General features: G+C 38.4%; 1 protein-coding gene across 1 annotated transcript in view; it reads left to right on the top strand.

The window, feature by feature from the left end:
• The first annotated feature begins 7,416 nt into the window (after positions 1–7,416).
• Positions 7,417–14,878, top strand: part of PPP2R2B (protein phosphatase 2 regulatory subunit Bbeta) — a 205,623-nt gene continuing 198,161 nt past the window's right edge. Inside the window, exons 1-2 of the mRNA XM_067566388.1 lie at positions 7,417–7,552; positions 7,694–7,771. Of these exons, the coding sequence (XP_067422489.1) occupies positions 7,543–7,552; positions 7,694–7,771 (88 nt within the window). The 5' untranslated portion in view covers positions 7,417–7,542. The remainder of the gene's footprint in view (positions 7,553–7,693; positions 7,772–14,878) is intronic.

The following is a 14,878-nucleotide window of genomic DNA, read 5'->3' as shown; positions in this document are numbered from 1 at the left end:
TGGATCAGATGTGGATCCAAATTTTTGTACCTCTGCAGGGCTCTAACAGTAAGATAGGGTGCTGGTGTAGTTGCAGATGTGGATACATATAAAAGGTGGAGTGCTGATCATGGGTCGGATACAAGTTAATTATTGCAGATACGGATCCAAATGTTTGTATCCACACAGAGCTCTACAAATTAGGCACACAATTATACACACGTAGTTGCACAACTGAAAAAGTTCAGACTCCGGAAGTGGGACTCCACTAGTTGATTAAATATGCTTTAGTGCCTGAGTACTAGTTGGGAGAGAGACTAGCAAACATTAGGATTGTTCAAGACTAAAACCCTGGCACATGTATGGTATAGAACAATCAACTGAAAATCCTCCAAGTCAGTGCTGAAGTCTGCCTAATGCTGTAAGAAATGCATAAATGAAAAAAAGTCCTTATCATACCACAAAAACTTATCATCTTTGTACTGACCTCTACTAACTGAGACACCCAGCAGGAAGCAATTTGTGAGATCCTGAAGGGAAAGCAAAAATTCCTTTTTGATTCTTACAAGAAAAGTTGCTCCCATATAAGCTTTTGATCTAATCTCACAACTGGATTGTGAAATTTATTTCAGGTTTAAGAGTAATTAACTACCATTTTATTAGCACTGCATCTAGTTAGCCTCATAAACATTCACAAATATAAAAATCTCTGTAGAAATGTGAATATTTGTGAATGAAAATTAATTCAATATTTTGATAACACTTAGACTCATTAGACTACAGCTTGAAACTTTCTCTAAATATTTCTCTGTGTTAGATTTTCTATTGCCCAACTAGCAGGAGCAGTACTGAATACTAACTGAGAGCCAAGTGGAGAAGCACTACCTGCACTACTACATTACTCCACATCCAGGCTGCTCTGAGCTCCTTATGGCCTTTTTCCCATGAACCCTGCCTACTTTTATGTTGGGCCAGTCAACAATAACTTAGATAGGAAAACCCCATAGTTCTGTGTGAGAACAGTGCCACAGGGTCAGGGAACCAGTACTGTAAAGGTGGCACAAACCTTTCTGCAATCCCAATCCCTAGAATCATTGGATTTTCATCCCCTTTGTCTATGCAGGTAGAGAGGGTGTTTTGGCCCATTGTATTCTATTCCAGCTTTCATCCCACCATGATGCCTCATTTATCAGGAACTGCATCCCATTTTTCTTGCACAAGGCAGCCTCAGTCTCATTCTTTAAAACTCTCCTTCAACTCACCTCTTTTGTGAAGTTTTCTTATTCTAACCTTTCTATTGTTAATCTCCCTGGGTATGTCTACCCTGCCACTGGGAGTGTGCTTCCCAGTACAGGTGGAGAGACACATGCTAGCGCTGCTCAAGTTAACGCACTAAAAATAAAATGCAACTGCAGCAAGTACATACCTGAGGGCCAGTCGGGTTCGTACTTGGGTGGCTTGCCCGAACTGCTGCCAGTGCTGCATTGACCACCCTGCTATTTTTATTATTTAGCTCTGTTCTATTTTTAGCATGCTAGCTCAAGTAGAGCTAGCATGGGTTTGTCTATCCACTCAGGGATGCATGCTCCCAGACGCAGTGTATACATATCTGCTATGACATATCCCATCTGATCTGCATTTTAATTGTCACATGCTGAATCTCACTTGCCTGAGTTAAATTCCTTGAGGCAGGAACTTGTCTTACCTGTGTGTAAAGCATGATGTACTCTGTAAAAACTAAATAATAATCATTATGAGTAATAAATAATAAAACAAATTCTGTTCTCACACTGCAGTAAATCAGATATGAGTCCACTGAAGTCCATGGACTTACACTAGGATAAAGGCCATCAAAGAGTTTAGATTTAGACCCACTACATATAATAATAGCCAATTATGCTGATGCAGAGTTTCAAGATAGAAAATAATGTCTTTCAAATTGAAAACCAGCAAGAGACAGGCTTGTTTCAACTATCAAAATTATGCTACATTATTTTGTTTCTACTTTTCAGGTCCTTTATATCTTTAAATTGGCCAAACTAGTTATCTGAAGATTAAATCCTTTAGGACTAGGGAACGTATTTCCAAAATAACAACTACAGTTCTCAGCTATTCAGCTCTGGCACATTTCATATCATAGTGATTCTGAAGACAGCTGAAACCAAGGATGAGGAAACTAATCAGTACTGGTTGCTTCCTTACTACCTTACAGGACAAGTGACTCTTTGGATCTACATATATACTGAGGGAGGAATAACTGAAATGAGATAAAATTTAATTGGGGAAAAAAGATGGAAATGAAAGTTCAGGAAAGATCAAATCTAAGATAATATAGGAAACAAAAATGAATCCACATTTCGTTTTTCTACAGTGGCATGAACATTTTTATGGCACTACTCAGTTTTAATTGGGGTAATGCAGTCTGTCACTATTTTTAATCCAATTGCCAAGATTTTCTACCAGTACACACCCCAATATACAGGACTTAATTAAAAACTGAAAAAGTTACAATCTAAAGATGTGTACAGATTTCCCCATTATAAGTTGTGTTCTGCATATATTTATCTTGAAAATATTTTGGGGATTGAGGTTGCAAAACACATTGAGTCTATTAGAGCCATGTGATGGAACTGTTACCTTGGAAATAATTTTTTCCTAACAAAATAGATAATTGTTTAAAAGAGCAAAATGTTGGCTTTTGACATTGTGGTTTGTCATCCTGTGTCTTCCACTTTTGGCTCATTTTGAAGGTCACCATGAATTGGTTCTCATCCAAATTTCATCAAATTAAAGAGTTATTTGGATTGTTTTTTATAATACTTGTTGCAACAATCTAGTCTTAAGATGAAGGGCTTTATCTCTTAAAAACGACAACCTTCAAAAATTATACATTTCAGTTGTTTAAAAAGGATTTCATTTACAATCTTTTCATATTGGGATGTTTCAAGGAGATAAAGATGCTCTTTGTTACATTTTTAGGCAACTTGAACCTTCAGTGTAAGTCAAGAGAAAAACCGACCCTCTATTTAAACTAAAACAGATGCCTTCAAATAAATACCACACTATATGACTGAGACAATTATTTTCACAGGCCTAAATGATCTTCAACCAGTAATTACAACAGGAAGTACATATCTCACCTACTTTGTGTTCCATCTTACCCTCTCTTCCAATGCACACAACCATCATCTTCTTTGCTAATATATTTAATGAGGGCCAAATCCTGAAGTTGTTACTAATTTTTATTCAGTCTTTACTAAGGCAAAACTCCCACTGACTTCATAGAGAGTTTTGCTTAAGATGGACTAAGTAAAAATTGAGGGTTAACTTCTGTTGTGAATTAATCCACGTAGGGATGGATTTGGCCCACTGGGAGTAATGGTTGAGTAACGAGTGACTAAAGATGTCAGGGTTTAGCTCAGTAATATTAAATGTATTCATTTTGGAGGATTCAAAGTGATGTACCAGGGTAAAGAGCTCTTACAAACAAAAAAAGGATGACCTTTCCCTCACAGAAATGCAGCCAACTCTGGGATGAAATGTGATAACTGTTAACTAGGACACCAAAGCACGACACAACACAGACCAAATTCAGCCCTCAGACATAAATGCTCAGCACTCACTGAAGCTAATGTGCATGGCACCTAACTAATTAAGGGCAGAAATGGGCATGACATCCCTTTGAAACTGAAGAGGGAGGACAGGATTTAAGATGTCAGAATGAAATGAAATGTCAGCTGAGATGAAATTTGGCCAAGAAATTGCAGTTAACTCCTGCAAAAAAAGCACCATGGCATCTTCATCACTAATAGTCAGAACCTGAGTCACTAATGGAAACCTACTGAAAAAGAGTAGGATAATCAAAATATTTTCATGTTACTTACCTGCATTTGTTTATCATCTAAATTAAAAATATATTCCTAAGGAGAGTATATAAACAGCTATGATTGTATCACAGACCAGTGGATTGGCAGGTGGTCTGTGAGCTGCATGCCAGTCCAGCCTGTTTTCATTTTTACCATCACAATTAGAATGTCATATGGCATCACTTTTCAGGAATGTTGACAAAGTTTGACAGGTCCACATTTCAACTAAAAACTCATTTTCTTTTTTTTTAAAAACCTGACTTGATATTGGGGGAAAAATCATCAGCTTTTCCTAAACAAGAGCTTCAAATGGTGATGAATCCCAGCTCTCCAGCTGGGCAAGTTGTCAAAAAAAAATCAGGTTTGGGTGTATTCATATGTCACACTATCCATCTGCTCTCCTTGGTCCATTCTCATAAGCAATCAGGGTATTGAAATAGACAAAATGCTACTTTCAGAAGCCCTTTAGAAGTGGTTGGTCACCCAGCCAAGGAGCAGGAATTTTAAGTCTTTTTGAAGGAGCTGATCAATTTCTTCAGTATGAGGAGAAAATATGAAATGAAACACAATAATTTTCTAAAGAAGGGCATAAAATGTTGAGCCGCTGAACATCGACATTGTCCCTTTGTTTGTGGGATACATTAACAGCATCTCATGAAACATTCAAATTTATGCAATGATATTAGGACATACTCTCTGTAGGCTTCAGACTACTTTTAAAAAAAAGAGGGCAAATTGAAACTTTTTCACTTTTATTTTAGTTAATTTCAGAGCTAAAACAGCTCAGAATGTTGGCCAGCTACCTCATATTAAAATTAAGATTCCCTCCAGCTAGGATCACCTCAAACATGAGATCATCTCAGAATCTGGCCATTTAACTTTACATGTTTATAATTTTAGAACGACTCCAACATTTTTCTTCAAACTTGGCTTGTTCTGTAGATCTCATTGATACTTAAAATCAAGACAGTTCTGAAAAGGGTATATATTCTATTATAACATACTGTATATAAGTATTTTATGTGTTTAAAAATCCAGTTTATTTTATATTAATTTATAAATAATTGATCACGAGATAAAGAAAAACCATACTCAAGGTTTACATACAATGGGACAGAGTTAAGGATAGGCTTTCCTTCTTCATTCTGCATTTCCTCACCTTTAGGTACTTTATTTTTCAGTCTTAATGTTGTATTAATGTTAATGCTAATGCTTTGCATAGAATTGTATTAAATGGGATCCTGCTAGGTAATTGATTAGTGAGATATTAGTTGGTCAAGCCCCATTCGGTTTATTTAAGTCAGATTGCCCTGACTGAAGACATGATAGCATGTTACAGAGAGGCAATTACTTACCCACCTCTGAGGTCAGCAGACTATCTGCTCATACTGGGCAGGTGTCTTTTATCGCACTCCTGCCTCCCCTTTATATTACAATTTGCAGCTAACTGCATAACTTATTGTTTAATTACTATTCAGTGTCCACTTTACGGTTAATTGTTACATTTAATACACTTCAGATTTTCAGTGTACAAAAGGTTACAACAGTTTTGGCCAACAGAGACAATAGTGCTTTTTAAGTAATTACTTCTTTTTCCTTTTGCAATTGGAACATTTTATACTTTTGTGAGATTTACTTAAGAACATAAAGAAAGGCCATGATAGGTCAAATCAATGGTCCATCTAGCTCAGTAACCTGTCTCTAACAGTGACCAATGCCGGATGGTTCAGAGGGAATGAACAGGGCAATTTTGAGTGATCCATCCCTGTGGTCCGGTCCCAGCTTCTGGCAGTTGGAGGGTCAGGGACACCCAGAGCATGGGTTAAGTCCCTTACAATCTTGGCTAATAGCCATTGATGACCTATCCTCCATGAACTTATCTAATTCTTTTTTGAACCCACTTATACTTTTGGCCTTCACAACATCACTTGGCAACAAGTTCAACAGGTTGACTGTGTGTTGTGTGAAAAACTACTTTCTTATGTTTGTTTTAAACCTGCTGCCTATTAATTACATTGGGTGACCCCTAGTAAATAACACTTCCCTATTCACTTTCTCCACACTATTCATGATTTTATAGACTTCTAGCTTATCCCCCCCCCCCCCCTTAGTTGCCTCTTTTCTAAGGTAAACAGGCCCAGTCATTTAAATATCTCCTCATATGGAGTCTGTTCTAATCCTGTAATCATTTTAGTTGCCCTTCTCTGCACATTTTCCAAATTTTTGTGGTTTTGATAACAACCTTATAACTTGCCTTTTGAGTAGTTAGAATGGATTACAAGCATATATGTTTAAGCAACTGCAAAATAAGTTTGCAAAAATAGGTTCTGACCTCCAGATATATTTTTCTACATCATAAACAATATAAAATTTGCTTGCTAACATTTTTATTATTTTTCTAAGTCTATTTTTGCAAAGTTTTATGGAAGTTTTAATTAACAGTTTATACTAAAAGCTCTAGGCTTCTGTGTTAACGGAATAAACACAAACCACACTATGATACAGAAAGACAGCTAGACAGACAGACAGACAAGTGGATGTATGGCGTGTGGATAAATGAAAGAAAACTATAAGATCAGATTTGAACCCCTTTGACTATATCTCTGAATGGATCTGAAATACAAGTTCCAACCTAAACTTTGCAGTTTGATTCCTTCTATTTTGGCTACAAAAGCAAAAAAGGTTACGTTCCTGGTTCAATTCAGATACGGAAGAAATCTCACTAAGGCAGCTCTCATAGGATTTTAGCCCAAGAGCCAGCTAGTCTATATCACTCAACCTATATTTACATCTTAATATATGTATCTCTCTACCCTGGTCTAGAAACGGAAGGAAGGGAGTGTGATTCTCATGGATAGAGAAAGAGCTTTGGGAGTCAGGACCCCTGGGTTCTGATTCCAGCTTTTTCTCTGATTTGCTGAGGGCAAAACACTTAACCTCTCTGTGTCACAGTGTACCCATCTGTAAAATTGATATAATATTTTCCTTCCGCACAGGCTTGTTGTGGAGCTTCCTTAATTTAACTTTTTAAAATGCTTTGACAGCCTCAGATAAAAAGTGGTTTATTAGTATAAGATAAAGCAAATTGACTTTGGAGCTAAGGATTTTGTGTGCTAGAGTGAATGATATATTGCAAAGAGAGAAGAACTGCCCTCAAGTGGAGGAGGAGCAGCAGCTGATGAAACATACAGTATTATTACTGTGCTAGGATCAGTTTAGAGTGCTAATGTTTACATGAGATGCTTCCAATATAAATGCCTGCAGTAAAACTACAATGTAATTCAGGCTTCCAGGCAAACCTTAATCTAACAATATTGTAAAGATCTTAAACTAAAATGATTTCATTTGGTAGTGATAATTGCCAAGCAATACATAACTACGTAGGCCACAAATTAGAAAAAATGGTGGTGTTTTGTTGTTTTCTCTTGCTCTCTTTTTCAGTCTCTCTTTCACAAAGATGGAAATGATTGGGGAGCATTAGTATTCTGACGAAGAGAGGCTGTGACAAAGAGCTTGACTGCAGGGCCTCCTGACTCCTCTATGATGCTGCCAATGATGTAGAGGGGACTGACTCCAATTGCACCGTTTTCGAAATAGCCCTAAGATGGTACAGAGAGAACAGACAGAGAGGCAATTCACAAACACAGTCAGAATGTTTTTAGTTTCCCGGCATTAGGTTATCATTTCGCATGGAAGAATGATACCAGGTGAACACATATTTATCTTCATGCAGTGATTGTAGATATTTGTGTGTGTGTATGTTTATTTGCTTGTTTATTTAAAGAAAGACTATATATAGACATGTGTGGTTACATCTTATCTTCTTTCTGCATGTGTTTCACTGGCAGGAATTGGAAACCTCATGCAGGATGTGCTGTGGTGCTTTAGTCAAGTAAAAGGAACTATTGACATAGGAGTCACAGAAGGTAGGTTTGTTTTTCTTTTTGTTGCTTTGATCAAAGAGAACTTGTTCTTCACGTACAGCTTGCTTGATCAATGTTGTTCACATGTTGTTGAGTGAAATTGCAAGACAGGAACTGAGCAGGGCTTCCTTTCTCTTCTGTTTTCTTCAAATATTTATTCATTTTAAAATGTAAGTCACTACAATTAGTTAGCAATAAAAATGTTCGTTATGTAATTATTGCTAAAAGGATATGATAATTTAAGAGCTGCTTGTAAAATACGTTTATAGTAGCTCTTAGTTCTTATTCACAAAGGCATCTCAGGGAATTATGATGCAACCTCCCCACAAAAATTTAAAATAAGGATCAGTTTGATTTGATTTCTGGATGATACCATATTAATGTACTATTTACCCCCATATCTGGGAATAATATAAATTAGAGTGCGTACATTTCTACAGATATGCATTAGTGCAGGAGGGATTTTCAAAAAGCACCAAGGGGATTTAGGTGCACTATTCATATTGACTTTCACACCCAATTGTGTTCAGTGGGAATGGTGCTGCTTCGGTACTTTTTTAATTCTCCTCCCAGAAGCACACCCAGTATCTCATTTCATATTTGGCCAAATACTGGACACATGGAAACTATATTCTGCCATATCTCCATAGAACATAGGAACAAATAAATACAATTTTATTGGTCTTAAAGTTGTGTGTGTTAAATCTGTCATGTTCTCTCTCTTATTTATTCCATATTTTTCTTTTAATTCACATTTTCTCTCCTTTCACTGCCAACTTTCATTTTCTGTTTAATCTCCTATTTTGTTTTTATAGCCTCTTTTCTCTCCATTATTTGTTTTCCTTCTTGACTTCACACATTTCCCCTTACATTCACTTAGTCTTTGGTGGAGCACTGTGATCTCCATCCCATCCCATTTCCTCCTATTGCTCCCAAATCTCCAATACCCTTCCCCACATTTTATCTGATTCTTTAAAATGAGTTATGAATTGTTTGCCCAAAAATTCTAGTGTACTTTTTTGTGGCATAGGAAGGCCAGATAACAGACGATGAGAAACCCATCATTCTATCTTCAGAGGGCATTTATGGAAGGAGATTCAAGTTTCTGATCTGGGTTACTACACTGATCTTTAATGTTTGGAGACCTGGGTTTCTTTTATGTATAAAATTAGCAGCAAACATGAGTTTATCATAGTCCCTATGATCACATCACAAAACCACTATATGACTGACAACAGATTGAAGACTGGAGGTTAGAATAACACATGAATATGTTGCAGATCAGGACTTAATTGCACTGGCAGAAACGTGTGGTCTGTCTGAAACCAGTATTACTGAATATAGCTTTAGACAGTGAGGTTGGCATGAGTGGATTTCCTCCAGTGGAATCACTTTAGGTACTAGAATGATACATGGGAAAGAATTTGCTGAAACTGGTGTCATTGCTTGAAGGCTGTTTTCTATGGGCGCCACGGTACCAAAAGCAGGAAATGAATTATTCTGTTGTATTTGTATTTATTTATTTCTGGAGAGTGAGAGTTTCTTTAAAAGCAGGGTATTGTGAGAAACCTGATTCTAGGTATAAAGACAACTGATTCAGCCCATGTCTTGGGTAGCCTCTGCTAACAGAGTTCCTACTTCCTACCCTGTTCCCCAGGAAAATTGACTCATATTCATAGACTATAAGGTCAGAAGGGACCATTATGATCACCTAGTCTGACCTCCTGCACAATGCAGGCCACAGAACTTCACCCATCCACTCCTGTAATAGACTACTAACCTAAGACTGAGTAACTGAAGTCCTCAATTAACGATTTAAACACTTCAAGGTACAGAGAATCCACCAGCAAGAGACCCGGGCCCAATGCTACAGAGGAAGGTAAAAAAACCCCAAAGCCTATGCCAATCTGCCCTGGGGGGAAATTCCTTCCTGACCCCAAATATGGTGATCAGTTAAACCTTGAGCATGTGGGCAAGACTTACCAGCCAGACACCCAGAAAGAATTCTCTGTAGTAACTCAGAACCTACCCCATCTAACATCCCTTCACAAGCCATTGGATTGTGCTGGCTTGAGAGCACAGGGGATGTAATTTCCATCCTCCTGAGAGCAGAGTGGTGCATGAAATACAAAGAATATTTTAAAAACCTATTAAATGGCTGAAATAAAATAAAATAAATTACAATCAAGGTCACTCAACTCACCTGCTGCAATATTGTTGTAAAATTGTTTGCATATGGTTTGAACCTCTCTCATATAAGCAAGATATGGAAAAGTCATTTTATGTTGTCATATCTCCCTGCCAGTTCAAAATAATTAAGAATAGTGGCTTTTTTCTTCAGCTTGTGAGCCAAACAAATGCTTTAGGACATTGGTTTTCAACCTTGGGTGTTGACTTATCCCCCCAACCAAATAGGTCCAAGTTGGTAGGAGAGGGTTCCTGAAACTTTTTTTCTGTTGTAACCTGGAGTCATCGTATGGAAAAGGTTGAAAGTCACTGGTTTAGAACATGTGTGCAGTGCAACCTACAATGAAACAAGTGATCATACAGATCAGCAAAAACTGGTCAGCAACTAAAGGTGACCTTAAACAAAAGGTCAAGCATGACTGGATAGGAAGCATTGGGAGGTACTTAAGAGGTAGGGTTGATTATTGATGGTGGTTGTTGGTGCTGTTCATTTTGGATATATATTTACAGTGATTCCACATCATTCAGTACTTCAGTGAGGTAATACAAATTTATTTCACAAAAGTGCTTAACTGCTTCAGTTTCAGCAGAGTTCCATCCTTTTAGTTTTAAAAACGTTATTCTATCATATGCTGCAGTCTTTGGGGGATATTCTAATCTCTCATCCTCCTAGCTCTTGTTAATGTCAAGGGAACAATCTTTTTGTCTTAATTTCATGAAATATAATCTCATTGACTCTTGTGATGTATGCGGTTATGTGCTGTTAACTGAAAGGAGATGTTGCCGTTCTGTTTATCAGGTACCACACCTTTAAATGTAGAAAAGGCTAACTCCTGCAGGGGCACCTGGAGGTACTTACTGCTATCTTGGGTTTCAGATCAGACACAGAATGTTGTGGAGAGACAGTCTCTTGATCTCTCTCTCTAACTTAATAATAGTTCTTTCTGTTGTTTTCCTTAACCTGAAATAAAAATAATCTAGCGTGTAATATACGTTTTGATTGATTCAATAATCTAATGAATCCTCTTCATCACTAATAACTTAATCTTCCAAATAAATGAGGTTATTTTATACTTCAGAATATATCTTTTTCTAGTTGTAGAAACAAATATATTGACAAGGGTAATAGCAGACAATTACATTTGACCAAAATCACATTGTGCCAAACCAAATTTAATTCCAGAAAAAATAAAACAAATCTTCAGAAGTCCTGCTCCAAATGGGTTTAATGGGGATTAGCAATTTGGTGCAGCATACAGATATGTGCAAAATAAAGAAGCAGGATTTACTCCAGTTCTCTTGAGCCTTCAGGATCTACAGCCTAAAGTCATCATGACTTAAAAGTATCAGTCAGATTAGAGGAACTTCCCAAGATCTGGGGGATGCCACAGGGGAGAGCTGTATGTGATAGATGCTGTTGTCTTTAAAAGGCAGCCTAATGAGATTTTGGGGCTGCAGTGCAACTCCAGTGATCTGTGTATAACAGAATAGTGGATCACAGGCACTTATGGCGACCACATAGCAAGTGTGAAAAATTGGGACGGGGTGAGGAGTAATAGGGACTTATATAAGAAAAAGCCCCAAATATCGGGTCTGTCCCTATAAAATCGGGACATCTGGTTACCCTATAGGCACTCAGCATTTAAATCATGTCTTATTTAATTATTCAAGTTTAAAACATACAGATAATGAGTTTTCAAATGGAAAATAATATATAAATAACAATATTTAAATTAAAATGATCGTAGTACATTCAGTTGATCTTTCTAGTGCCTGTTAGGAATATTTTGTCATTGGGATGCTATTGGATTCAAGAAACCTGCCATGACCAACAGCCATTCCCACTAAGTCTGGGATTTTTATTACATGTGCTTGCACAATCTGTGTTTGCCAGGTCATCCAAATGTGTAACCGATAGCTCCAAATCAAACATTTAAAACGTTGAGTAACTGTCTGCAGGCTCATTGACTTGGCTCTGCGCCTAGTCTGTTGTCTTATCATGTTGGTTTCCTTTTGGTGTTGCTTGCTAATTAAGCACAGGGCACACCCTGATTTTTGCATGTTAACTGACGTGTTATTTGTTAATGCAACATAAAAACTGAGCATAAATAATAAATGGATTCAAACCACCATAGGGTTACTGATATTTTTGTGTCTAAAGTTTAAAAGGTAGTGTTGATCTCTTTCTTGGGAAACTTTTGAATCTATTTTATATTGTTAGTGAAAAAATGTTTCTTTTTTCAGTCACGTACAGTGGAGACCATTTTAATTCATAAATGTGTTGTAAAAGGAGAAAGGTTTTTGTAAATGTCAGTGCCATAGACAGGACTCCTGGGTTCCTTTTGCTCCCACTATGATTCTAATTTCCTGTGTGACCTTAGGCAAGTCACTTCACATTTCTATATGGTCAATATTTCAGAGAAATGTAATGGAAAACAGAGGGACATTGACACATGGATTTTGTGACAAATCCAGTCCCCCCCTCTTCTGAGATGTGATGGAAATCTTGACAGCAGAACTGATACATTGCACAAAAGTGGGGAGAGTAGGTGCTCGATGTAGAAGCTTCTTTCTGTGCAAGTTCTAGTGTACAGGGGCAAGTGGAAGCAGAGCTGGCATAGGTTACATGAGCACAGGATCTGCTGTTATATTACCCTTTCCATCCTCCCTCCTTATTGCATGTCAGCACCCACACAGGTTATACTTCATCTACTTAGCTGCCAATGTGGAACAATGCCTTAGCTCAGTGGGTCCCAACCCGTGGCCCATGGGCCAAAAGTGGCCCATGAGGTCGTTCAGAGTGGCCTGCGGCTCCCCTGCCGCTGGCTGATGAAGGGAGCCTCTGCCTAAGTACACAGTGGAGCACGTTGCCAGTGCAGGCTCCTTGCTACAGCCACGGGGATGGGAGATCAGTGCTCACCTCCCCCTGGCTGTAGCAGGGAGCATGACAAAGTGCTCTGCCTGGGTCCCTACGCTCTAGGGTCCCTGTTGGAGCAAGAGGGAGGGGAGCACTGATCTCCTGTCCCCCTGGCTGCAGAAGGAGCCACAGCTGCTGCCTAAGTACCCAGATGGAGTGCACTTCTGGCGCAGGTTCCTAGCTGCAGCCAAGGGGAGGGGAGATCAGTACTCCCCTCCCATTAGCTGTAGCAGGCAGCATGGCAAAATACTCCGCTTGGGTCCCTAGGCACTGGGTCTCTGCTAGAGGGTGCACTGATCTCCTGTCTCCCTAGCTGCAGAAGGGAGCCGCTGCCTAGGGACCCAGGTGGAGCGCATGGTTTTCCTACTGAAGCCAGGGGCATGGGAGATCCTCCTCTCTGATCTCCTTCCCTCTGGCTGCAGTGGGGGGAGAGAGAGGCCGCTGGCAGAGACTGGTGGCCCTTCAGGGTTGAAAAATTATATTTGTGGCCCTCGAGCTAACAAGGTTGGAAACCACTGCTACTCTGCAGTGGCAATGAATTGGGAGGTAGGAATGGAAGATTCTGGGCATCTGCCCAGAACTTAGCCTTGCTACTTTGGTTTGATATTGGGTTCTGGACTGTTATTTAATCCTTATCAATCCACTATTACCAATCAGACTGATACACCATGGTTTTGGTAGAGGTGTTGGTCCAGATGAGGAGCATTAATCTTTATAATTTTTCAGCCCTTTCACTGGAGTAGCTAAGAGTTTTTGACACCACAAGGAAGTTAAAAACAAAAGGTGATCATTGTTCTAACTAGTTAAGTGTTGAGCACTTGTGACTTAATCAGCCTCCCTTTCAATTTACAGTTTGACTTAATATTATTAATTTTAAAAACAAATGTCCATAGTTTTATTTATTTTTTATTTCATTACCACTCTCCTTCCTACATATCTTTTTCAAGATACAGTTTAAAGTAATTTTTCCCCAGATAATTGCATAAATAATTTTTTAGAAAGGACTTCCTTAGCCCACTCCATTGATCAAGTACAGTAGGTATTTCAAAGCTGGCAAAGCTAAACAAATGAGAGTCAAGCCGTGATAATTTCCAAGTATTGATATTATACTTCAATTTTGTCCAGAAAACTGAAGGTAATTTTCTAAGTTTAACTGTGAGGGGAGTGAAGGTGAGAATGAATACCATCATCAATACTATCATTCTTTCCTGGATTTATGTAAAATGTTTCAGACACCCTGTGCGAAATAGAATGCAGAACCCATTTCTTCACATAGTTATGGTCTGCTTACTGCAAATTTGTTCTTTTCTCAAAATTTACTCTGAGTATGCTCAGGGAGTCTAATATGTGAACATGACCATAGGACGCTTTCTTCTTGGTTGAATCCAGAGATAATACTCTCTCAGCAAAATTTGGGACTCCGATATTCTGCCTTGCCAGCATGTCTACATGTTCCACATCAGTGGGAGTTCTGCATACATAGGGACAAGAAAATATTACAGAGGAGATACAAAATAAAGCTCAGAATGCCAACAATTTTGACAACTTTCTGACTAGGCAATAAGGAGCATGCCACACAACATCTGGCGCATTTATACTACCTGGTAGTTTTTATATTACCAGTAGTTCTTGTTTTCAGTGGTGCTGGAACAGTGGAGTTATGGAGTGTATAGTGGAGGGGTTGAGATCCATTGAACCAAACTAAAAACCCTGTATATAATGGAAACCACTTCAAGCCAGGGGGTTGAAGCCACTTCAAGCCAGGAACTCCTAGTTCCAGCACCAATGTCTGTATTGACTTATAATAGATTCAGAGAAGGAAGTTTAATTTCCCATTTGTAGAGTAACACATGCATAGTTACTAGAATTTGTGGATGGAGGGATTAAATAGGAAAGTGAAACACATAAATTAAGTAGTTAAATTAACTACTCCAGCCAGTTAACCATGCTTTAGTTTAGCATGTGCTTCCGGAAACCAATAGCCTCCCGCTTCCCCCCTCGATATA

Source organism: Emydura macquarii, unplaced genomic scaffold (genome assembly GCF_026122565.2).
Source record: "Emydura macquarii macquarii isolate MOO-44397 ecotype Brisbane River unplaced genomic scaffold, CSIRO-AGI_Emac_v2 contig_2768, whole genome shotgun sequence".
In the NCBI taxonomy this organism is placed as follows: domain Eukaryota; kingdom Metazoa; phylum Chordata; order Testudines; family Chelidae; genus Emydura; species Emydura macquarii.
This window is presented reverse-complemented; position numbering and strand designations above follow the sequence as displayed.